The sequence below is a fragment of the Mauremys mutica genome, chromosome 26 (assembly GCF_020497125.1).
Source record: "Mauremys mutica isolate MM-2020 ecotype Southern chromosome 26, ASM2049712v1, whole genome shotgun sequence".
Taxonomy (NCBI): domain Eukaryota; kingdom Metazoa; phylum Chordata; order Testudines; family Geoemydidae; genus Mauremys; species Mauremys mutica.
In genome coordinates this window covers 14,049,583-14,075,764 of record NC_059097.1, presented here as the reverse complement: position 1 = coordinate 14,075,764, position 26,182 = coordinate 14,049,583, and the positions used below count along the sequence as shown (strand labels likewise).

The 26,182-nt window shown below is 52.0% G+C and overlaps 1 protein-coding gene, 1 long non-coding RNA gene and 2 other non-coding genes across 5 annotated transcripts in view; 2 read left to right on the top strand and 2 right to left on the bottom strand.

Moving 5' to 3' along the window:
* The window catches only part of LOC123356642 (zinc finger protein 850-like), a 56,981-nt gene that overhangs the window by 9,342 nt on the left and 21,457 nt on the right, over nt 1–26,182 (top strand). Inside the window, exons 3-4 of one of the 2 annotated variants that reach the window (XM_045000020.1) lie at nt 4,077–4,190; nt 4,598–6,259. In XM_045000020.1, the coding sequence (XP_044855955.1) occupies nt 4,077–4,190; nt 4,598–6,259 (1,776 nt within the window). Of the gene's footprint in view, nt 1–4,076; nt 4,191–4,597; nt 8,108–26,182 lie in introns of those variants that run through there. The other variant, XM_045000015.1, reaches the window with a different exon arrangement.
* LOC123356698 lies at nt 8,545–10,075 on the top strand. Its single transcript, XR_006575405.1, has 2 exons — nt 8,545–8,865; nt 9,496–10,075. It is a non-coding gene; the product is annotated as an uncharacterized LOC123356698 (long non-coding RNA).
* Nucleotides 19,509–19,580, bottom strand: TRNAG-UCC. Its single transcript has one exon. It is a non-coding gene; the product is annotated as a tRNA-Gly (tRNA).
* On the bottom strand, nt 22,399–22,470 carry TRNAG-UCC. Its single transcript has one exon. It is a non-coding gene; the product is annotated as a tRNA-Gly (tRNA).

Sequence of the window (26,182 nt, the reverse complement as noted above, 5' to 3'; positions counted from 1 at the left end):
GTCTTTCTCAACAGGATCACGCCCAATTTCTGTCAAGTCCTAGAGGAAGGCAAGTTGGTAGCATAGAATCATAGAATCTCAGGGTTGGAAGGGACCTCAGGAGGTCATCTAGTCCAACCCCCTGCTCAAAGCAGGACTAAACCCAACTAAAAGCAAAGTCGATACTTCAGGCCATGGTTCATTCAGCAGACACATCCTTGTCCATTTTGGCAACTGCAGTCGTCATCAGGAGGGAATCCTGGTTTCCCCAGAGAAGTGCAGAACACGATTGAAGATCTCCCTTTTGATGAATCACACCTCTTCAGTCAAAAGACTGATGACTCTGTGCACTCGCTGAAAGATTCCAGAGCCACTCTGCGATCCTTAGGCATATATACATCAGCTCCAAAGCAAACGTTTTATCACCTGCCGTCTTCTCACAGTGTTACAGAATCTCCAGTTTTACCACCAATGGGCCTGTGAACCTTCTCAGAAACATCCTATAGTCCACAGAGCCCATCCACCTATTCTGACAGTGCAGTCGTCCACGCAACACCGTCTACGCGTAAGCATTTGGAAATGTAGCTAGCAGAGAGCCGTCTCATTTCATCTGCATCCCAAATCACATGCTTTGAATGAGGAACGGCAGCTTCACTTTCTTGATGTACGTAGGTCCCTGGTCTTTTACCTACAAAGGACAAAGCCATTCCAGAGATCTGCCTGACTATTTGTTGCCATAGCAGAGAGAATTAAAGGGCAGGCCGTATCCACCCAGAGAATCTTGAAGTGGGACTCAGGGTGAATTGAGTTCTGCTCTGTTATCAGGATGGTCCCAACCAGGTGGGATATAGGCCCATTCCACGAGAATACCAGCAATTGGCCACGTGGAGTTGAGTGCACATCTTTTCTTCTCATTATGCTACAAATGTGGTTCTGTGGCAGACAGCTCATTCGGTGCAAAGGTCCTCCACTCCACAGTTCCGTCGTCTTCCTCTCACCCTCCGCCTATCTAGGTACTGCTCGTTACTCACTCTCGGTGGAATACAATAGGGACCATCACTCGAAGAAGAAAAGGAGCCTTCTCTAGTACGTTATTCCCCTGCTCTGGAACTGCCGATCTCCGTAGGGATATGATAGAGGTATATAAAATCATGAGAGATGTGGAGAAAGTGGATAAGGAAAAATTATTTACTTGTTCGCATAATATAAGAACTAGGGGTCACCAAATGAAATTAATGGGCGGCAGGTTTAAAACAAATACAAGGAAGTTCTTCACACAGCGCACAGTCAACCTGTGGAACTCCTTGCCTGAGGAGGTTGTGAAGGCTAGGACTATAACAGCGTTTAAAAAAGAACTACAGTTGAACCCGGTTATGTTGCCAGCCTAGGGGTTTGCCAAAAAGCGTCGAGATAACCGATGATCGAGATAAACGAAAACCAATATGGCGGCAATATATTAACATGTGCTTGAAATTTCTTTATGTACATATGTGCACCAACTAACAGCAGAGATTTACCAGTATACAATACAAACTACCGTCGATTCTCGATACAAACCTTTATTATATTCTCCAACATTGCAAACACAAAGATCGCTCACAAAATCACAAAAAACGTGCGGAGTGTAGTTCGTTTTTACAAAAAGCTAACCAGTGTCAAAATTAAATTTGCGAGTCATTTCACTCTGACACAGCTCTGAAAAGTATCGTACACGCGGTTACTATGGTTTCTTTACAAAGTCTAAAATGCTTTGTTGCTTTTTGCCTTTAACAGTCTGCTTGAAAACAAATGCTTCCATATTATTTATGCTGTCTAAAACAGTTTCATCTCCTACAAAAGAACCATACCGTTGAATTTTCTGTAGCATTTCTACCACCTCACCAGCTGAGGGAATTGGTTCCAAATCTTCGTCCGCATCTTCTTTGTCATTGCCGCATGCAGATGTGCTTGCCTGTGCTGACTGCACACTTGATACAATGTCTTCATCGGTGATCACGCCATCAGTAACGACGTCTTTGTCGATTTCTATGTAATCTCGGAATTCCTGGACAGTGATGGCTAACTCCTGTGCCTCCTCTTCCAAGATAGCATCTGTAAGGCTTGATTTTCCCGCCACTTCCGCGAGTTCTTCTGCGGCTGCACGGCACTGTGCCTGAAACTCATCATCGGAAATATCCTGAATGACGCAGTGCATCCAGCAGTTTGAGATTGTTTCCTTCTTCATGTCATTCCAGGCTGATCTCAGGAAGTTCATTGCATCTAGAAAGGAAGGGGTGTACTGTGCCTTCTTTTCATCATGGAGCAGGTATTGGCGCATCAACATTTTCCTGTAGTACACCTTAAGCACTTGGATTATCCCCTGGTCCATTGGTTGGAGCTTACTCGTTGTGTTAGGTGGGAGGTAAAAGATCTTAATGGCCTTGAGACCAGGAACATCCGGATGAGCTCTACAGTTGTCCACGATCAGTGCCACCTTCCTTTTCTCTGCTTGGAACTTCCTGTCCCACTTTTTCACCCATGCACTGAATAGATCTCCTGTGATCCAGGCGCTTGGCTGGCCATCGTAATCACATTGGAGAACTTTGGTCTGCTTAAAGCATCTGGGATTCTTGGACTTTCCTATAACGTAGAGCGGGAGTTTTTGGCTTCCATCCATGTTAGCAGCAACTAGCACTGTAAGTCGGTCCTTCGACTTTTTTCCACCGTGACAAGCCTCCCCACGAAACGCCATAGTCTTGTCTGGAAGGCATTTCCAAAACACCCCAGTTTCATCAGCATTAAAAATGTTCCGAGTCTCATAGGTATCCAAAATTGTGCGCATTTGAGTCTTCAGCCATGAATCCACTTGTTCCTGTTGAACCGCAGCGCTCTCTCCACAGATTGCTTTGAAGACAATGTTGTGCCTCTTTTTGAAACGATCCAGCCACCCCTGACTTGCTTTAAAGTCAGGGTGTCCTAGCTTTGCAGCAAGGATGTCTGCCTTCTCCATCAGCAAGGGACCATTGACGGGAAGGTTTGTTGCTCGCGTATTTGTGAACCATTGAAACAGTGCATCGTCGACATCTTTGTGCTCAGCCACTCTAAGTTTTTTTCTTGCTGGATCAAAGACAGACTTCTCATACATTTGCTTTATCACATCGGCCTTCTTTTTCAATCCTGAAATGGTGTTTGCTGGAATGCCATGCTGACGACTAAGGTCTGCCGGTTTTGTTCCTTTTTCTAGCTGCAGTATGATTTCATACTTTTTCTCTATTGACTGATTGTCCAGTTTTCTCTTAACACCTCCAGACATTTTTAGAAGGGAAAAAATAAACAGAATAGCTACAGCATGTTATCCTTCAGACAAGATCAACAAGAGTGAGTGAACTGGCATGGGAGTGAACGACCATACGGACCGTGATCACGTGCTACGTGAACTCAGCACATGCGCAGTGAACCAAGTACGATCATTTTTATTTATATACTAATATATAAGACGCACCCTGGGTGAGGGGTGGCATCGATAACTAACATTTTCAAAAGCCGGCGATTGGTCATGGGGATCGAGATAACGGACGTTAAGTGCAAATTTGGCCCTCTTTTGTGCTCGAGATATTAGGGTACGGCAACATAAAAGAACCGACATAACCGATGAGAAAATGCTAAGACAAAGAGAGAATTTGGCGGTTCCACTTCTAAAACGTCGACTTAATACGATTGGCAAGTTAACCGAGGTCGAGATAAATGGGTTCGACTGTAGATAAATTCATGGGGGTTAAGTCCATTAATGGCTATTAGCCAGGCTGGGTAAGGAATGGTGTCCCTAGCCTCTGTTTGTCAGAGGATGGAGATGGACGGCAGGAGAGAGATCACTTGATCATTGCCTGTTAGGTTCACTTCCTCTGGGGCACCTGGCATTGATCACTGTCGGTAGACAGATACTGGGCAGGATGGACCTTTGGTCTGACCCAGTACGGCCGTTCTTATGGTAGGTTGTTTGTCAGCGTTCCAGGCTGGGAGCTACAACAGCAAAGCATTGTGAGGATTGCACTCCCAGAATGTGACACAAGTATCCCAGAAATTCGATTGATCTTGCTTGTTTTCTGTCACTTGTGCAGGGTTTCCAGTTTCCAAACCTGATGTGATCTCCTGGCTGGAACGAGGGGAGGAACCCTGGGTCCCAGACCTCCAGGACCCTGAGAAAAGAGAGACCCTGAGAGAGGCCTGCACAGGTGAGGAATCAGTTAAACCAACTCAAAATCTGTCCCTGAATTAAGGAAATATTTGAGATTCCTACAAAGCCCTTGTGAGCTCTCTGAGTTCAGGATTGTTTTCAGGAGGTGTGGCATCCTCTTGGCAGTCTTCACTTATGACTTCTTACGTGTCCTGACTCACACCTGACAGTAGCTCCCTCCCCAATCTACTTTTTCCCTGAGTGTTTGGTTGAGATTTAGACCCAGAATTGATCCCCTCGTCTCTCTCCTTTGGGGAAAGATTTGGGGGAAACTCAGTTTTCTTTGTTTGATCTTTCCATCACTTACTTTCATTTGTTCCCCCCTTCCTTCCATTCCTCTCTCTGAGGTTCCCTTTTTCCCTGGCAAAGGGAGTGACCTGTGTCTGGTTTCTCTCTCTATCCCAGCAGGTGATGGGATGGTGAATGAGGTGGAGAATCCTCAACAAGATGATGCTGAGCAAGTAGAAGCACATGGGACGTTATCGGAAGGATCCAAAGAGAATGTTTCCGGGAGCTGTGCAGAGGCAAACGCCTGTGAGAGTCAGCACAGACCAGAGAAAAAGTTCAGTAGAGGCTCAGACCTTATTAGATATGAGAGACTCAACGCAGGAGGAGCACCCTACATCTGCCTGGAGTGTGGGAAAACCTTCAGACATAAGAAAGTCTTTAGCAGACATCAGAAAATCCACACTGGAGAGAGACCATACACATGCTCCGAGTGTGGGAAAAGCTTCAGTCATAGCTCAAACCTTACCACGCATCACAGAAGCCACACTGGGGAGAAACCCTACACTTGCCATGAGTGTGGGAAAAGCTTCAGTCGGAACTCGGAGCTTATCGTACATCAGAGAAACCACACAGGAGAAAGACCCTACACTTGCTGTGAATGTGGGAAAAGCTTCATTCGGAGCTCAGAGCTTAAAAAGCACCAGAGAATCCACACTGGAGACAGACCCCACAGATGCCCCGAGTGCGGGAAAGGCTTCATTAACAGGTCTCAGCTTGTCACACATCAGAGAATCCACACAGGAGAGAGGCCCTATTCATGCCCTGAGTGCGGGAAAGGCTTCACTTCTAGCTCACAGCTTGTCTCGCATCAGAGAATCCACACAGGAGAGAAACCTTATTCATGCCCTGAGTGCGGGAGAAGCTTCAGTTCTAACTCACAGCTTGTCTCGCATCGGAGAATCCACACAGGAGAGAGATCCTTTTCATGCCCTGAGTGCGGGAGAAGCTTCAGTCATAGTTCACATCTTATCACACATCGGAGAACCCATACGGGAGAGAGACCATACACATGTCCCGAGTGCGGGAAAAGCTTCAGTCAGAGCTCAAACCTTGTCACGCATCAGAGAATCCACACAGGTGAGAAACCCTACACGTGTCTTGAGTGCGGGAAAAGCTTAACTCGGCGCTCACTGCTGATCATACATCATAGACTCCACACAGGTGAGAGACCCTACACATGCCTTGAGTGTGGGAAAAGCTTCACTCGAAGCTCATTGCTGGTCATACATCAGAGAATCCACACTGAAGAGAGACCTTACAGATGCCCTGAGTGCGGGAAGGGCTTCACTTGTAGCTCTCAGCTTGTCTCACATCGGAGAATCCACACAGGAGAGAAACCCTACTCGTGCCCTGAGTGTGGGAAAAGCTTCACTGATAGATCACAGATGATCACGCATCAGAGAATCCACACAGGGGAGACGCCCTACACATGCTCCGAGTGCAGGAAAAGCTTCCGTTCGAGCACTCATCTTCTCGCACATCAGAGAATCCATACGGGAGAGAAACCGTACACGTGCTCTGAGTGTGGGAAACGCTTCAGTCAGAGATCAAATCTTATCACACATCAGAGACTCCACACAGGGGAGACGCCCTACACATGCGCTGAGTGCGGGAAAAGCTTCCGTCGGAACTCAGAGCTTATCGTCCATCAGAGAAGCCACACAGGAGAGAGACCCTACACTTGCTGTGAGTGCGGGGAAAGCTTCATTCGGCGCTCAGAGCTTAATAAGCACCAGAGAATCCACACTGGAGAGAAACCCTTCGGATGCCCTCAGTGCGGTAAAGGCTTCGCTTCTAGCTCACGGCTTGTCTCGCATCAAAAAATCCACACAAGAGAGAAGCTCTAGTCATGCCGGTGTGTGGGAAAGGCTTTAGTCATAGTTCATGGATCATCACGCATCAGAGAATCCACACAGGAGAATAACACTATCCTTGTATTCAGTAGGGCTGCCCAAAGATTTTTTGGTTTGGGTTTTGTTTTGGTAATACATTGGTTAATTCCCACGTAGTGGTCTGGAAGATTGATTGGACCAATTCCTTTACTGTAGTCTCTCAGCTCCCTTCGGGTGAGTTGATGCCTTCTACCTTTTGCAACTCTCCTTACTTTGGGGTGAATCCTGTGATCCTTTCTATCAACTCCTTTGTCCTTTGAGTTATGGGAGTCTGTGTCCCTTTTGACAGAAATGTCCATCAGCCCGAGTTGAGGGAGAGGGTTGACCTGATCTGGCTACAATGACATAAAAACTAGCTGTGCCTTGTCTCCACTAGAACTGTACATTGTTAGGCCACGTCTACACTACCACTTATGTCGGCAAAACGTATGTCACTCAGGGGTGTGAAAAACACCCCCCCACCCCCAAGTAACACAAGTTTTGCCAGCATAATTGGCAGTGTACACAGCGCTGTGTCGGCAGGAGAGCTTCTCCCCCAATACAGCTACTGCCGCTCGTTGGTGGTGGTTTAATTATGTTGACGAGAGAGCTCTTTCCCACCAGGATAGAGCGACTACACAAGAGATTTTACACCAGCGCAGCTGCATCACTACAGCTGTGCCGCTGTAAGGTCTGTAATGTAGACATGGCCTAAGTTGCTCAAATCAGCTATCTGGGTGTAAAACCACAACTATTTTTTTCAGGGCAGACATAACCCAGGTGCGGTGGTTGTGGTTAGCTTTCCCCTTGTGCCGACCTGATCTCCATTACCATTCCTAGTCCTGATAAACCCTGAGCATCACATTGCAAAGTGAATGTTAGACACCAGATTTCCTGGTTGGGAAAGAGTCTCGTTCTCAGGTTTTCTGACATAACTTGTGGTTGTGCTGAAGAGGAGGTAGTTTTTTCTACCAGTTTTCTGATTTAGAATATAGTGAGATGTAATTAAAAGGCAGGAGGAAAGGTAGAAAAAAGGTATAATTTCAGCCTTTCCAGATGGGAAGGTCGGCTGATTTTTCCCTATTATGATGATGCTAAAACCTTTGTAACTAGCATAACTGAATAGTAATGAGGTGGTGCTGAGTGAAGAAGGTTTGAATGGATCAGAGGACAGCGTAATAGGAAAACCGGTTCTAATTTGGCATCATGAAATGTAAGATGATCTGGAATTTCATTTTATATGATACTGAAACTGTCTTATTCTCTTATGTGTTGTGGGTTTTTCTCTTTCCTGAGGGCTTTTGATAACATAACTGGATATTTAGTTTTTTATGATAGGGTGAAGTTCAGGTTTTTGGTGGATTTTGAGACAAATGACTATTTACTAAAACAATTTATTTTTGTGCATGTCTTTTTTCCACTCCTCCGTTATGGCATGGAGAAAGCTCAAGAGCAGTTCAGTCATCAGGAATGAATACTTGGAGCTATTGAATGTGCTACCAGAGAGAGAGAGTAGCTTTTAAAATTGTACATCTAACTATGGAACGGAATCGAATAACACTGTGATCATATAGCCCTGGTCTACACTATACGTTTAGGTCAATTTATTAGCGTTAGATCTATTTAACCTTGCACCCATCCACACGACTAAGCCTTTTTTTTTTTTTTTTTTTTTACTTAAAGAGATCTTAAAATCTATTTCTGTGCTCCTCCCCTGACGAGGGGATTAGCGCTGAAATCGGCCTTGCCGGGTCGAATTTGGGGTAGTGTGATCGCAATTCAATGGTATTGGCCTCTGGGAGCTATCCCAGAGTTCTCCATTGTGACCTCCCTGGACAGTGCTCTCAACTCAGATGCATTGGCCAGGTAGACAGGAAAAGGCCCATGAACTTTTGAATCTCATTTCCTGTTTGGCCAGCGTGGCAATCCGCAGGTGAGTGCAGATCTCATCAGCAGAGGTGACCATGATGAAGTCCCAGAATCACAAAAGAGCTCCAGCATGGACCAGATGGGAGGTATGGGATCTGATCGCTGTATGGGGACACAAATCTGTGCTATCAGAACAACGTTCCAAAAGACGAAATGCCCAAACCATTGGAAAAAATCTCCAAGGGCATGAAGGACAGAGGCTATTACAGGGACCCGCAGCAGTGCAGCATGAAACTTAAGGAGCTCAGGCAAGCCTACCAAAGAACCAGAGAGGCAAACGGCCGCTTGGGGTCAGAGCCCCAGACATGCCGCTTCTAGGATGAGCTGCATGCCATTCTAGGGGGTGCAGCCACCACTATCCAACCCCTATGCTTTGACTCCATCAATGGATTATCACGCAACAGGGATGCACATTTTGGGGTTGAGGAAGATGATGATGAGGAGGAGGTTGCGCACAGCAAGCAAGTGGAGAAACCGTTATCCCTGAGAGCCAGGAACTGTTTCTTACCCTGGACCTGGAAACAGTACCCCCCGAACCCACCCAAGGCGGGCTCCTGGACCCGCCAGGCGGAGAAGAGACCTCTGGTGAGTGTATCTTTGTAAATATAATACATGGTTAAAAGCAAGCATGTTTAATGATTAATTTGCCCTGAAGAGTTGGGATGCATTCACGGCCACTACAGCTACTGGAAAAGTCTGTTAATGTGTCTGGGGATGGAGCGGAAATCCTCCGGGGACATCTCTATGAAGCTCTCCTGGATGGTCATTCCTCATGGTCACCTGGTTGAAATAGGGTAATTTTATTAAGGGGACATTCAGAGGTGGCCACTAGCCATGTGGTGGGGGAGGGGTGAAGCAATCATCACAGAGAATTGAGTGGATGGGTAGGGGGAGGGGTTAGTTGGGTTTGTGCTGCACATTAACCCGAAAACCGCAGCCCCTCCGTTTACATCGCCAATTCATTGTTCTCTAAAATGTGTCTTTTTAACTACTACTCTAAAAGGTAATAATTGGAGATATACCAATCTCCTAGAACTGGAAGGGACCTCAAAAGGTCATTGAGTCCAGCCCCCTGCCTTCACTAGCAGGACCAATTTTTGCCCCAGATCCCTAAGTGGCCTCCTCAAGGATTGAACTCACAACCCTGGGTTTAGCAGGCCAATGCTCAAACCACTGAGCTATCCCTTCTCCCTCTTTTTTTTTCCTCTCCCACAGCTACAAATGTTTCAACGCTCACACTATCATCTAGCGAAGATTAGAAGGCGAAAAAAACGCACTCGCAATGAAATGTTCTCTGAGCTCATGCAGTCCTCCCACACTGAAAGATCTCAGTAGAATGCGTGGAGGCAAGCAATGTCAGAGCCCAGGAAAGCACAATATGAATGCGATGATAGGTCTCGGGTTGAAGGTGATAGGTGGCGTCAGCTTGCTGACAGAAGGCAGGGGGCAATGTTGAGGCTACTGGAGGATCAAACTGATATGCTCTGGCGTATGGTTGAGCGGCAGGAAAGGCAGGAGCACAGACCGCCACTACAGCCCCTGTGTAACCAACCGCCCTCCTCCCCAAGTTCCATAGCCTCCTCACCCAGACGCCCAAGAACGCGGTGGGGGTGCCTCCGGGCACCCAAGCACTCCACCCCAGAGGACTGCACAAGCAATGGAAAGCTGGCGTTCAGTAAGTTTTAAAGTGCAGTGTGGCCTCGTCCTTCCCTCCTCCCTAACCTCTCCCAGGCTACGTTGGCAGTTATACCCCTTATTTGTGTGATGAATTAATAAAGAATGCATGATTGTGAAACAGCGACGTTTTTATTGCCTCTGCAAGTGGTGATCGAAGGGGGGAGAGGAGGGTGGTTAGCTTGCAGGCAGGGGCGGCTGTAGCAATTTCGCCGCCCCAAGCACGGCGGCACGCCGCGGGGGGCGCTCTGGCGGTCGCTGGTCCTGTGGCTCCGGTGGACCTCCTGCAGACGTGCCTGTGGATGCTCCACCGAAGCCGCGGGATCAGCGGACCCTCCACAGGGACGCCTGCGGGAGGTCCACCAGAGCTGCCTGCCGCCCTCCTGGCAACCGGCAGAGCGCCCCCCGCGGCATACCGCCCCAAGCATGCGCTTGGCGTGCTGGGGCCTGGAGCTGGCCCTGCTTGCAGGGAAGTAGAGTGAACCAAGGGGGCGGGTTTCGTCAAGGAGAAACAAACAGAACTTTCACACCGTAGTCTGGCCAGTCATGAAACTGGTTTTCAAAGCTTCTCTGATGCGCACTGCACCCTCCTGTACTCTCACTGCCCTGGTGTCTGGCTGCGTATAATCAGCGTCCAGGTGATTTGCCTCAACCTCCTGCCCTGCCATAAACGTCTCCCCCTTACTCTCACAGATATTGTGGAGCACACAGTAAGCAGTAATAACAATGGGAATATTTTTGATGAGGTCTAACCGAGTTCGTAAACTGCACCAGCAAGCTTTTAAACGTCCAAAGGCACATTCTACCACCACTCTGCATTTGCTCAGCCTATAGTTGAACAGCTACTGACTACTGTCCAGGCTGCCTGTGTCTGGCTTCATGAGCCATGGCATTAAGGGGCAGGCTGGGTCCCCCAGGATAACGACAGGCATTTCAACATCCCCAGTGGTTATTTTCTGGTCTGGGAAGAAAGTCCCTTGCTGCAGCTGTTGAAACAGACCAGAGTTCCTGTGACGAAGTGGGACTGGTCTTACTGGGGGCTGGGTACAGATCCTAAGTTTCTAGCAGCAAAAGGCCATGCTGCCAAATGCCTGACACTCTGTCGCCTAGCAACTGATGGCCGGGCCCCTGGTGTTGGCCCGGCCATCACCAGGTGCTGGCTAAAGGTGTTGGAGACAAAGGGGTCAGGTGACCTCCTGGTCCGGGAAAGAAGCTGAGCAGAGAGGAGGGGCCGGAGGGGGTTGGGCAGACTGGAGTTGGCTGGGGAAAAGAGGGGAAGCAGGGAGAGAGGGCTCTGATCCCCGAGGGGGGCTATGAGGCCCCCAAGATGGACCTAACAGGGGGGATCCTGTTATCTGTGCCTGCAAAACCTGTGTTGGACTGTGTTCCTGTCGTCTAAATAAACCTTCTGCTTTACTGGCTGGCTGAGAGTCCTGGTGAATCGGCAGGGAGCCCGGGGGTGCAGGGCCTGACTCCCCTACACTCCGTGACAACTGGTGGTAGCGGTGGGATGACTGCACCCCGTGGACGGCGCTTCCTGCAGTAAGTGACTGGGGCGCAGTAAAACGACGGGGCGATTAACCCCTGGGAGAGTGTGACCAGAGAGCAGGACTTTGCAGTAACAGGGTCACCCAGGGGATCACAGCGAGCGATCCCAGGGGCGGAGGAGGCTGCAGCTCGACCCTGGCAGAGAGGGGGTGACCTCAAGGACTGGCACACTAGGGGTCCCCCTGGAACCCGTGGGGGGCGGCGAGCACCCCGGCCTGCGAGTGGCCAGCAGGAAGATGTATGCCACGCAGCGCAAGTGTGACCTGGTGGAGATTTGCGAGCACAGGGGGCTGTGCTATGGGAAACTCACCAAGAACCAGCTGATGGCCCGGCTGTAGGAGGCAGATCGTGTGAATGAACGGATCCCTGTCTCTGAGGGAAGCAGCCGGGCAGATGCAGCGCAGGCACCAGTGTCTGTCCCCGCTGGGAGTGGTCAGCCGGCCACTGAGGGCTCCCCGAGACCTCCCACCCCTAGGCCGAGGGGGAGGAGGAGCCCAGCTACCGAGGGCACCGTGACCCCCCCGGCCAGCAGGGGATCCTCTCGGCGAAGCTCACCCCCCAGCCGGGAATCGTCCAGGTGACGCTCATCCGTGGAGCGCCAGCGGCTGGAATGGGAGAGAGAGCTAAAACAGAGAGCTGGAGGATCGTAAGGAACAAAGGGAACATGAAGCACGACAGAGGGAACATGAGGCGCAACAGAGGGAGCAGGAACGGGCGGAGAAAGAGCGACAGCGTCAACATGAGCTGGACCTGGCGAGGCTGGGGGGCAGCAGGCCCCGGGCGGCGGTGAGTGAAGGGGGTCCAAGGACTGCGCGGAGCTTTGATAAGTCCATCCTGGCCCCGCGCAAGGAGGGGGAGGACATGGGTGACTTCCTGGATGCCTTTGAGACGGCCTGCGAGCTGCACCAGGTGGATCCTGCGGACAGGCTCTGGGTTCTCACCCCCTTACTGGACCCCAAAGCCGTGGCATTGTACGGCCAGCTGGGAGAGGAGGAGAAAGGGAACTACGACCCATTCAAGCAGGCCCTGCTGCGCGAGTTTGGGCTGACCCCTGAGATGTACCGGGAGAGGTTCCGGAGTCAGGATAAAACCCCTGAGGTCTCCTATCTGCAGCTGGCCGTCCGCATGGAGGGATACGCCAGCAAGTGGGCAGATGGGGCCCAGACGAAGGGGGACCTGGTTAAACTGCTGGTACTGGAGCAGCTGTATGAGCGGTGCCCATCCGACCTGAGGCTGTTGTTAAGGGACCAAAAGCCAGAGAACCCGCGACACGCAGGGCGGCTGGCCAATGACTATGTGAAGAGCCGGTTGGGGGGTGGCAGGGAGGATCCCCAAAGGAACAGGCCCGTCGCGACGCAGAGAGAGAGTCATCCTGGGACCACCCTAAAGGGGAATCGGGAGAATCCCCTCCCAAAGGGAACGGCCAGCGCCAGGGACAACCGACCGGTTCGAGGGGACCAACGGGACGTGCGCTGCTATCAATGCGGCCAGAGGGGCCACCTGCGGTCCCAGTGCCCCAAACTCCCGGACAAACTGAGCAGACCAACCCCACACCGGGTCAACTGGGTAGAGACCCAGCCGGATGAGGGGCAGCGTTCACAGGAAAGGGGGGCTGGCCGCGTACCACCTGCGAAGGAGGGAGGGGGGTCCCGGGTCGGCCCCTCCGAGGGGCTGGATGCTCCCAACCCTGAGTTTTGGGTTTACAGGGTGGGCACAGGGCTGCCCCTCCGGAGCGAGTGCCTTGTTCCCCTGGAGGTAGACGGGAGGGAGGTCACTGGGTACTGGGACACGGGCGCAGAGGTGACGCTGGCCCGGCCCGAGGTGGTGGGCTCAGATCGGATGGTGCCCAACACCTACCTGACCCTGAGGGGTGTGATCGGGACCCCATTCAGGGTGCCTGTGGCGAGGGTACACCTGAAGTGGGGGGACAAGGAGGGCCCCAAGGACGTGGGGGTGCACCCACTTTTGCCCACGGAGGTGTTAATGGGGGGGGGATCTAGAGGACTGGCCCAGTAACACCCGGGGTGCCCTGGCCGTGAACCATAGTCAGAGCCGGCGCAGGGCTCTGCACCCTGACACCGGGGAAGGCACTCTGCCCGAAGCACCGGACCCTGACCCGGTGGGGAGGGAACGCCCAGGGACAGGGCTCAGAGAGGCTGTGGCCCCAGACCCAGCCGGGGAGAGAGAGCAGATCTCCGCCCCTGCCCCAGCGGCTGAGTACCAGGCCGCGGTGCGGGAAGACCCCTCCTTGCCGAGGATAGGGGACCTGGCCAGCCTCGGGGGGGGACAGACCATGGGACGAGGTGGCCAGAAAAGGTTCCTGTGGGAGAAGGGGTTCCTGTACCGAGAATGGGCTCCCCCAGGGAAGATGGAGTCAGGGGGGATCAGGAGGCAGCTGGTGGTACCCCAGGAGTATCGCCACCAGCTGCTGTGCCAGGCCCATGACATTCCCCCCTCAGGGCACCAGGGAGCCTGGCGTACCCAGCAGAAGCTGCTACAGAACTATTACTGGCCTGGGGTCTTTGCCCATGTCCGGCAGCACTGCCCCTCCTGTGACGTCTGCCAGAGGGGGAGGAAGGCCCGGGACAGGGGGAAGATGGCTGTAAGGCCCGGGCCCCGCCCCGAGGAGCCTGTCCAGAGGGGGGCCAGGGTCAAAAGGGGGACTCTGCACCGAGAGAGCCCGAATCACAGCCCCCCAGACTGGAACGTGGGGAGAAGGCCCCAGCCCTGCGTGCACCCCAGGGGTACTGGGGTGGGGAAAGGGCGCGGGCGGCATAAGGCTTCCCCCCTGCAACCTGCAAGTGCCCTCGAGTCCCCCCGACCTACAGGGGGGCAGGAAACTGGAATGACCTGGGGTGACTCTCCCCCCAGATCGGGGGGACCCTGGGGCCTCTGTGGGAATGTAGGTGGATTCAAATTTCCCCAGGTCACTGGCTGGAGTGACCCCGCTCAGTTCGGTCTCGAAGGGGGGAGAGGTGTGACGAAGTGGGACTGGTCGCACTGGGGGCTGGGGACAGATCCTAAGTATCTAGCAGCAAAAGGCCATGCAGCCAAATGCCTGAAGCTCTGTCTCCTAGCAACTGATGGCCCGGCCCCTCCCTGCAAAGGTGCGGGCTAGAGGTGTTGAAGACGAAGGGGTCAGGTGACCTCCTGGTCCGGGAAAGAAGCGGAGGAGAGAGGAGGGGCCGGAGGGGGTTGGGCAGACGGGAGTTGGCTGGGGAAAAGAGGGGAAGCAGGGAGAGAGGGCTCCGATCCCCGAGGGGGGCTGTGAGGCCCCCAAGATGGACCTAACAGGGGGGATCCTGTTATCTGTGCCTGCAAGACCTGTGTTGGACTGTGTTCCTGTTGTCTAAATAAGCCTTCTGCTTTGCTGGCTGGCTGAGAGTCCTGGTGAATCGGCAGGGAGCCCGGGGGTGCAGGGCCTGACTCCCCTACACTCCGTGACAGTTACTGAAGATGCGAGGGTCATAAACCCTTCCTGGCCATCCCACGTCAATGTCGGTGAAACGTCCCCTGTCATCCACCAGTGCTTGCAGCACCATTGAAAAGTACCCCTTGCGGTTTATGTTCTCGCTGCCTTGGTGGTCCAGTGCCAAGCTAGGGATATGGGTTCCGTCTGTAGCCCCACCACAGTTAGGGAATCATCGCAGCAAAGCCATCCACTATGACCTGCACATTTCCCAGAGTCACTACCCTTGATAGCCGCAGCTTTTTGATTGTGTTGGCTACTTGGATCACAGAAACCCCCACAGTAGATTTGCCCACTCCAAATTGATTCCTGGCTGACCAGTAGCTGTCTAGTATTGCAAGCTTCCACAGGGCTATCACCACTCGCTTGTGAACTGTGAGGGGTGCTCTCATCTTGGTATTCTTGTGCTTCAGGGCAGGGGAAAGCAAGTCACAAAGTTCCATGAAAGTGCCCTTACGCATGTGAAAGTTTTGCAGCCACTGGGAATCATCCTAGACCCGCAACACCAGTGTGTGTTTGTTTCCCGGGCCCAGAATTGGCGTTCCATTGCCACCATGATGTCCAAATTTCTGGGGCCCGTACTTTGGGAGAAGTCTGTGTTCATGTCCTCATCACTCTCGTCACCGCGCTGCCTTCGCCTGCTTTTGCAGGTTCTTGTTCTGCATATACTGCTGGATAACGCGCATGGTGTTTAAAATGCTCATAACTGCCCCGGTGATCTGAGCGCACTCCATGCTTGCCATGTTATGGCGTCTGCAGAAAAGCAGAGTGGCAGCGGAAACGGCGGGTGGATGACAATGCTGACAGCAATATGGCGCCCACACAGAAAAAGGCGCGAAACTATTGTCAGCCGTTGCTTTCACGGAGGGAGGGAGAGGGGAGCAAGGGGTAGGCTGGCAGCAGACGGCACTGTACGACTGCTAGCCGTCGTCGTCTCCTGGGTGCTCGCCAGCGGATGGTGCAGTATGACTGTAGCCATCATCGTTTCCAGGCAGACTGAATCTCCATGAGAATAAACTTGAGAATGACCTGGAGTCACTCCCATTTATGTCCAGGCGCCCCTGACAGACCTCACCGAGGTCTTCCAGGAGCACCCATGTCTGTCCGGGTGCCCCGACCTAGCTCACTGAGGTTGGCCAAGAGCACCCAGGAGATGACGACGGCTACCAGTCGTACTGCACCGTCTGCTGCCACAAGGCAATGCACAGCACCCCCTTATTCCCAGTGCCCCTCAGTATCAACCCACAACCCCCTCCTCTGCACAGTGCTCTTCAAGCCCATGCCACAGCCCCCACCCCCAGTGATTCTGACTCCTTTGGGGAGCTTTTCTTGCTAGGTTTTTGTGTGTGAATCAGCTTGTGGATTTTACAGCATGTTCTAAATTTCCATATTAAATAGAAAGCTCTGCTCATCTCTCCCCCCTCCTTCTCTTTTCTCTTCATAACTGGAGCTGGGAACGTTTCATTTCGTAATTCCCCAGGCATGAGGTGTATGTTTATAATATAGATACTTTCAACATACTTTTCCCCCTTTGTGCTTAGAAATTGAAAACTGATCTTTTTGCCAACCGAAACCTGAAATAATTCAGAAACCAGAAGAGAAGAACAACAATACATTCAAATCAAAGTGCCAGAACAGAGCAGGACTGGATTTTCAGCAGACAATTTTCAATTTGGGGGATTTTATTTTCCCAGGCAAACAAACCTCCAAGGGAAGCACAGAGAGAAATGTTTCACTTGCCTGCTTCAGAACAGCTTGGCCTACACACCCTGGCTGTGGTTCACTGTCATGGGCTCGCTGTGGATGGGGCATTTTAATAATCTGGGGGGAAGTCCCAGGACGTTTGGAGGAGGTTCTGAGTATGTTACCTTTGGAGATAAAAGCTGGACTCCTGAACTTTTAGCCATCTCATATTTCAATTGGTTTTATTTCAAGCAGGGATCCAGGGGGCAAATCTGACACCTTAGGAAGGTTTTTGGTTGGTCTGTCACTGCACCAAAGTGGGTAAGATGGGTGTTTGGAAGGAAAGGGAGAAGATTAAACACATCTGATGAGGATGGGATTTGAACCCACACATGTAGAACACAATGGATTAGTAGCATCAGCTTAACCACTTGGCCACCTCATCTGAGCTGCTCAATAACTGACAGAAAGCCCAGCAGAGGTAGGGACAATGAGGCGTTTTAAAATACGTTAGTGGAAGCAGGGTCTGAGTGAGCTCCCCCCTCATGTCTAGTGATGATCAGCTGAGGGAAAGACGTCAGGAACAGACCGTGTTTGCACAGACCCACCTACTCCGCCCAGCTCCGCAGCATGGTGGGGCGGCTGTGCCAAATGGAGCAGTTTTGGCTGATGTTGGGTTACAAATCGCTCAGTGCAATAAGATGTTGTTCTCCTTATTGCATGAGTAAAGGGCAGCAGAGTTTTCTTACCCTGCCCTGATTGAGAGGTTACGGGGGGGTGAGGTTATATCTTTTATTGGCCTGCATACAACTGATTGAACTGTATATATATAAACTGAACCTTCCTTGCTGACCGGGGGGAGAGGGACGCCAAATGCCAGCGAACGTGAGGAGGAGGCGGGGGCAGATGTTCTCGTGTGCTAAGGTGAGTTGTGCCTGAAGTGTCCTAGACGTGCTCTTACCGGTTCAGTGTTTGAAGACGAAGCTAATTACGCTCCACGGAGAGTTGTTGTTTCTGTTCAGTGACTAGCAGAGCGGAATTACTGATAAGCGCCTCTGGGGTTCTGTCTCAGACCTGGTGTCAGGACGCTGGTGCAGGGAAAGCCAAGGGAGAGGCTGCACTGGCAGTGAGGTTCCCGGCTACCCAGTGCGATCACGAAGAGCCGCAATCACTGAACACCAGGGTTAAGCAGGGGAGCCTCAGAACACGGCAGAAAAGGCAGCGAGTAGCCAGCACCCTACTGAAAAGCAGCTGTAAGAGCTGCAGGTCTGCACAGCCGCCGCAGAGACTTCTGAGGCGGGCGGCGAACCCCTGTGAACACACCTCTGAATGTTGGGTCCGCACTAACCCACCTGCGCTGGGGTACGATGGAGGGCCGGGGGGGAGATGTGTTAAAGGGGCATTTGTTTGTCAGACTTTCCCACTGTTAGGTGGGAAACTGAGGCAAAGGACACTGCCCAATGCATTGTGGGTTTGGGGTTTTGCTTATGGTTTCAAGCTTTTACCTGCTACTGTCCCAGCTCAGACCCTACTGCCACCCCCCAACCTGCTGGCAAAGCCCCGAGGAGTCCTGGGACAACGCCCCCCAATTCGGCCCTTCCCTCTATTGCAGATCCCAGCTGGGTCTGTGGCAGCCACAGCTCACTGAGGAGCTTCCCTGGCCGATTCTCTTCTCTGCCTGTGCAAAAGCAGCTCCTAATTTCTTCCTCGTTAGTGTAGGGGTGAGTGTCCCTGCCTGTCCCGTAGGAGACTGGTGTCTGATTCCTCAATGGGAAAGCCAAGCTTCTGATGCAAACTGCTAACTCAGATCTTCCTGCTGATCAGCCCTGAGCCAGGTCTCCGTGCTGCAAATTATTCCAGCATCTGGGAAGGTAACCACAGCAGCCCACAATGCCACCTCTGGCAGCTCTTTGCTCTCACCAGGACACGATGTAAGAAGAGTATCACTGTTCTGTCTGTTATTACATGAAGCAACTTAAATCCTACTTTTTTTTTAACTTAATAAAATCATTTTGTTTATTAATAAACCCAGAGTAAATGAGTAATACCTGGGGTAGCAAACAGCTGTGCATATCAGTGTTATAGAGGGCATCAATTTATGAATTTACCCTGTATAAGCGTTATACAGAGTAAAATGGATTTATTTGGGGTTTGGATCCCAGTGGGAACTTGGTGTCTGGGTGCTGGAGACAGGTGACCTGCTGAGCCATTTTCAGTTAAGTCTGCAGCTCTGGGGGTGTGGTTCAGACCCTGGCTCTGTGTTGCAGCAGGCTGGCGTGTCTGGCTCAACAAGGCAGGGTCCTGAAGTCCCAGTCTGGCAGAGAAAACGGGCTCAAGAGGTCATTTCAGCACGTCAGGTGACAGTCCCAAGGGGGGTCTCTGTGACCAAACCCATCACACCAGTCTATTAATCTCTCCTCAAACAGCAGCCATTCCATACCCCTAATCATTTTTGTTGCCCTTATCTGAACCTTTTCCAATTCCAATATATATATTTGAGATGGGGGCGATCACATCTGCACACAGTATTCCAGATGTGGGCGTACCATGGATTTATATAGAGGCAGTAGGATATCATTGCTGGAACACAACAAATCTGTAGCAGCAAAAACGGACACAAATCTTTCTATTTGCACTTTCTCCGCTGAGCCTGGTGCAAACCAGACAAGGGGGCTACAGATGCGTGTTCCCCTGGTTTCTGGCTTTCTCCAGTGACACGAGGATGCTTCCTACAGCTCGCTACACAGTCCCATCCGCTGCTGCGTGGTTAATGACCTGCTGGGATTTGGGAATGTGATTATCACCCAATGTGACTGACATTAAACCAATTCCAGACAGGGCAAAAACACACCCCTGCATTGGCCGGGAATCGAACCCGGGTCAACTGCTTGGAAGGCAGCTATGCTCACCACTATACCACCAATGCACCTGGTGAAAACGTCTCTCCCAGGTGCTACATGTACTAGGAAAATGATTCATTCCTGCACCACTAATGAGTAGGATGGGTGGACAAGCAGCAACCTGTCAGCTCTGAGCACAGACAGGTTCCCACAGTGACTGGGGATGGAGGTGCTACGTCCCCGGGGGAGGTGTCACCAACCCCACCTCTCCCCTCAGAGAAGGGAAGCAAAGATAAATGACCAGAATGACAAACCTCAGCCCCTTTTAAAGTAAACGTTTGTGTTCGTTCCCGCTACCTACAGCGGGGTTTGTGGCTGATTCCAGTCTCTGCCGGGATACGGGATGATTCAGGCTGTCACTGAGCTAGAGAAGGGAGATGGTTTTAACAGGGACGGCTGCCTGGTTTTAAGGGTGTTTGTCACCTGGTCTGGGTGTTTGGTACATGGATGCTCCTGGGCCTGTCCTGCGCAAAATAACAAAACTTTTCTCCGAAAGGAGATGGGCGCACGAGGTCGCCAGGACACAAGGAATGTAACAACACAATGCCTCTATGAGCAGTGACTCTGACAAGTGATTGAGCTCCCCCGCTTTTATATGGTGGGTCTTTGTCCCACCTCTGTTGCACCCCATGGGAGGGGTAAGGAGTGAGGTTGTGCTACGGGCATTTCTTTGATCTTTTTGTGTTTTATACCCCCCCCCCAAGCCCCTTTGCCCGTCCCGACTGGTTGCTTGACTTTGCTGGGAGATAGGAGTTGAGGCCATCGTAAAGTGCGCTCTGGGTAACTCTGTGACTCCTCTTACCTGTTCCCATTGCACGAACAAACCCATCTGGCTAGGGAGAAGCAACATACACAGTCTCTTTGTTCACACGTGTTCGGAGAAGAGTATCAAAAGGGGGCTAATTTAGCTACAACGAGTCAGGAAAAAGATCTTGGTGTCATCGTGGATAGTTCTCGGAAGATGTCCACGCAGTGTGCAGAGGCGGTCAAAAAAGCAAACAGGATGTTAGGAATCATTAAAAAGGGGATAGAGAATAAGATGGAGAATATATTATTGCCCTTCTATAAATCCATGGTACGCCCACATCTCGAATACTGTGTACAGATGTGGTCTCTTCACCTCAAAAAAGATATCCTAGCACTAGAAAAGGTTCAGAAAAGAGCAACTAAAATGATTAGGGGTTTGGAGAGGGTCCCATACGAGGAAAGATTAAAGAGGCTAGGACTCTTCAGCTTGGAAAAGAGAAGACTAAGGGGGGATATGATAGAGGTATATAAAATCATGAGTGATGTTGAGAAAGTGGATAAGGAAAAGTTATTTACTTATTCCCATAATACAAGAACTAGGGGTCACCAAAGGAAATGAATGGGCAGCAGGTTTAAAACAAATAAAAGGAAATTTCCACTACTTGCATCCGACGAAGTGGGTATTCACCCACGAAAGCTCATGCTGCAAAACGTCTGTTAGTCTATAAGGTGCCACAGGATTCTTTGCTGCTTTTAAATAAAAGGAAGTTCTTCTTCACGCAGCGCACAGTCAACTTGTGGAACTCCTTGCCTGAGGAGATTCTGAAGGCTTGGACTATAACAGCGTTTAAAAGAGAACTGGATAAATTCATGGAGGTTAAGTCCATAAATGGCTATTAGCCAGGATGGGTAAGAATGGTGTCCCTAGCCTCTGTTCGTCAGAGGATGGAGATGGATGGCAGGAGAGAGATAACTTGATCATTGCCTGTTAGGTTCACTCCCTCTGGGGCACCTGGCATTGGCCACTGTCAGTAGACAGATACTGGGCTAGATGGACCTTTGGTCTGATCCGGTATGGCCATTCTTATGTTCTTAAACCCCAAATTCTCCCTCAGGCTGACAAACGAACCTGGATATTAACGCTGGAAATTTCTGAAATACAGACTTTGAACAGCAAACCCGGTCTCTGTGCCCCCCCGGGGGGGGGGTCTTTTCAGTTTTGGTCATTGCATTTAGTCTTGTACATACCACAGAGGATGTTTTTTAAAAGCCAAACCTTCCCGTCCTGGTCGTCCCTGTCCTGCCAAAAAGCTTCCAAGCAGCATTGACTTTGGGAAGTGTTAAATGAGATAAAACGGCTCAGATGAGGTGGCCGAGCGGTTAAAGTGATGCTGATAATCCGCATAGATTTGAATCCCATCCTCAGTAGATGGTTATGGTCTCTACCCCTCCTTCCCATAGACCTGTCTTCCGTTTGGTACCCAGCTCTTCCCCCAATGATCCTTCCTACCCACAAAACCCTTCGGAAAACAACGACCCTCATGCCTGGATCCATGTTCTCTGCTTTGCACACTCCCAACACAAACCAACCTTCTCAGGCGGGGGCAGAGCCAGGGGTGGGATGGTTTAATTTTCCCTGCCAGGCTTGACACCCGGGCCAGGCCTGCCTCCTACACTACACTGAAACCTCTCCCCCTGGGGCTGCGAGGGGCCCCCAAATGCAGCCAGGGTGTGTAGTGCCCAGCCACGCGCAGGTGAAAGGCCCGATTCAGCTGCCGACCAGTAACATTTGCAGCTGCCTCTGAGGGAAGTGCCTGTGTCCACATTGGCGCTGAACTGTGGTTTGTGGTTTTATTACAGGAACACAAAAGAATCTGTAGCCGCAAAAACTGACACAAATCTTTATATTTGCACTTTCTCCACTGAGCAAGGTGCAAACAAGACAAGGCGCTACAGATGCGTGTTCCCCTGGTTTCCGGCTTTCTCCAGTGACACAAGGCTGCTTCCTACAGCTCGCTACACAGTTCTGTCCCCTGTCTGACCTGCTGGGATTTGGGAATGTGATTATCACCCAACGTGGAGGCAAAAACACATCTTTGCATTGGCCGGGAATCGAACCCGGGTCAACTGCTTGGAAGGCAGCTATGCTCACCACTATACCACCAATGCCTCTGCGAAAAGTTTCTCCCTGGTGCCACATGTACTAGGAAAATGATTCATTTCTGCACCACTAATGAGCAGGATGGGTGGGGTGGAGGCAGCCTGGCAGCTGTGAGCAGAGACAGGTTCCCAGAGTGACTGACAGATGGTTTTAAGGGTGTTCGTCTGTCACCTTCTAGTGGGTGTGTGGGACATGGAGGCAGCCCCCGCTCCTGGGTCTGCTGAGGACATAAAGTTTCTGTGCAAAATAACAAAACTTTTCACCAAAAGGGGGGGAAGGAAATGGCCACACGATGGCGCCAGGACACAAGGGATGTAACACAACAGGCTTCCTCTAGGGAGAGTGACTGACAGGTGGTTGATCTCCCCTCTCCTGCATGCAAAGAGCTGCTTGGTTTCACCTGCAAGGCTGACACAGGTCTAGCCAGGGTGACACTGGGATTGAAGGATTAGAGCCTATTATTAAAAAATGTAAAAATCCCAATGTTAGTCTGAACCTGAGCTCTCTGTCCTGACAGGCCGGTGTCCCCAATTCAGTCCCAAATGCTCTTCCAGGAACGCCCCGGGGACCCTGCACTCCCCAGCGGGAGTGAAAGGAGAAACCCCCAGCTCTGGCCTTAGCTCCAGGGTGAGGGGGAATTGAGAAGGGAGTTAGGGCAGTTCTCGGGTGAGCAGCGTTCCCAGCCTGAGCCAGGCGGCTCCCTGCTCCCTGGGGCCTGCAGGGTTGGTCTGGTCCTGAGGACACCCTGCTGCTCCCCGAGCCACTGAGCCGCCCCTCAGGAAAGGCAGCGGTTCGGAGCAGCACTTCAGCCTTGTCTGAGCAGCGCTCCGGGGCATCCCCCCGAATAAAGACTCAGTGTTGCCCCCTCTCAGGAGTTTGCCACGAGTCTCAGGAGAATTATTGTTTTCCCTAAAGCCCCAGCTCCTGGAGTCAAGCAGCTCTGCGATGGTTTCAGCCTTCAGTCGCCAAGAAAAAGGAAGTTTCGAGCCCTCCTGGCTGTGCAGAAAGCTACCGAACGGGCCCCCGGTGCATGTGGACAAGGGGGATCCGGTGGACATAGTGTACTTAGATTTCCAGAAAGCCTTTGACAAGGTCCCTCACCAAAGGCTCTTACGTAAATTAAGCTGTCATGGGATAAAAGGAAAGGTCCTTTCATGGATTGAGAACTGGTTAATGGACAGGGAACAAAGGGTAGGAATTAATGGTAAATTCTCAGAATGGAGAGGGGTAACTAGTGGTGTTCCCCAAGGGTCAGTCCTAGGACCAATCCTATTCAATTTATTCATAAATGATCTGGAGAAAGGGGTAAACAGTGAGGTGGCAAAGTTTGCAGATGATACTAAACTACTCAAGATAGTTAAGACCAAAGCAGATTGTGAAGAACTTCAAAAAGATCTCACAAAACTAAGTGATTGGGCAACAAAATGGCAAATGAAATTTAATGTGGATAAATGTAAAGTAATGCACATTGGAAAAAGTAACCCCAACTATACATACGACATGATGGGGGCTAATTTAGCTACAACGAGTCAGGAAAAAGATCTTGGAGTCATCGTGGATAGTTCTCTGAAGATGTCCACGCAGTGTGCAGAGGCGGTCAAAAAAGCAAACAGGATGTTAGGAATCATTAAAAAGGGTATAGAGAATAAGACTGAGAATATATTATTGCCATTATATAAATCCATGGTACGCCCACATCTCGAATACTGTGTACAGATGTGGTCTCCTCACCTCAAAAAAGATATTCTAGCACTAGAAAAGGTTCAGAAAAGAGCAACTAAAATGATTAGGGGTTTGGAGAGGGTCCCATATGAGGAAAGATTACAGAGGCTAGGACTCTTCAGCTTGGAAAAGAGAAGACTAAGGGGGGACATGATAGAGGTATATAAAATCATGAGTGATGTTGAGAAAGTGTATAAGGAAAAGTTATTTACTTATTCCCATAATACAAGAACTAGGGGTCACCAAATGAAATTAATAGGCAGCAGGTTTAAAACAAATAAAAGGAAGTTCTTCTTCACGCAGCGCACAGTCAACTTGTGGAACTCCTTACCTGAGGAGGTTGTGAAGGCTAGGACTATAACAATGTTTAAAAGGGGACTGGATAAATTCATGGTGGCTAAGTCCATAAATGGCTATTAGCCAGGATGGGTAAGAATGGTGTCCCTAGCCTCTGTTTGTCAGAGGATGGAGATGGATGGCAGGAGAGAGATCACTTGATCATTGCCTGTTAGGTTCACTCCCTCAGGGGCACCTGGCATTGGCCACTGTCGGTAGACAGATACTGGGCTAGACCAGGGGTCTCAAACTCAAATGACCCCGAGGGCCGCATGAGGACTAGTGCATTGGCCCGAGGGCCGCATCACTGACACGCCCCCTTGCTGCCCCTGGCCCCACCCCCAATCCACCCCTTCCATGAGGCCCCGCCCCTGCCCTGTCTCTTCTCCACCTCCTCCCCTAAGCGCGCGGCTCCCCGCTCCTCCCCCCTCCCTCCTGGAAAGTGCTAAGCGCCACCAACAGCTGTTTGGTGGCTTGGCGGCGGGGCACTTAGGCGGCGGGTCCGGAACAGAAGGGGCCCCCCACCGCCGAAGACCGGGCTGCGCTTCGGCGGCGGCGGGTCCCTCTTTTCCCCACCCCGGCCGGTCCCGCTTCCCACCCCGGCCCCGGCGGGTCCCGCTTCCCACCCAGCAGGGCCGGCTCTACAGTTTTCGCCGCCCCAAGCAGCGCGCCGAATTGCCGCCCTGGGCGGGGGGGAGGGGGGCAGTCTGTGCCCTTAGGGCAGCAGGCGCGTTTCCGTGGCTCTGGCTTTTTTGCTGCCACAAGCCACAAAACAAACAAACAAAAACCCACCTGCACGGGGGCCCGGAGCAGCGGAGGGCGTGGGGGGGGGGACAAACCTGCCGCTCGGCCGGGGCGGCGAAGGGGCGAGGGAGAACGAACCTGCCAGCCAGCCTGAGCGGGGGGGGGGGGGGAGGACCAACCTGCTGGCCGGTCCGGTCGTAGCAATGAAGGGGTGGGGGCCGGAGCAGCCAAGTGGGGGGGGACCTGAAACAAACCTGCCGACCAGAGCAGCAGGGGGGGGGTGTGTGAAACAAACCTGCCGGCTGGAGCAGCAAAGGGCGGGTGGGTGCAAAACAGACTGCCCGGCCAGCCAGAGCGGCGAAGGGAAGAAAAAACAAAACAAAACAGAATCCCTGCGGGGCAGCGGGAGCGCGGGTGCAGGGGGACTCCCCGCCTTGCAGCCCCCGGGCAGCGGAGCGCACACCCCAGCTGGGGGGGGGGGCAGGGGGACTCCCCGCCCTGCAGCCCCCGGGCAGCGGAGCGCGCACCCCAGCGGGGGGGGGGGGGAGAGAGAGAAGGGGGGCGGCCAGGGCTCCCTTACGCGGGGCGCTCGCCATGCGGCCCCTCCCGCCGCTCCGGGGGGCGGGCAGGGAAGGACCCGGGCTGGCTGCAGCCCTGGCACCGCTCCCAGCAGCTCCCCTCCTCCGCGCGCCGCCCCCTGCAGGGCCGCCGGAGCAGCGAACCAAAAGAAACAAACCTGCAAGGGCGGAGGAAGGAAGCAAAAAAAAAAAGAAAGAGGGATTCGGCGGGAAGCCGCCCCTGGGAATCTGCCGCCCCAAGCACCAGCTTGTTCGGCTGGTGCCTGGAGCCGGCCCTGCCACCCAGGCCCCGGCGGCTCCCGCTTTCCCCCCCGCCCTTACCCGAGCTCGTCTCCGGCGA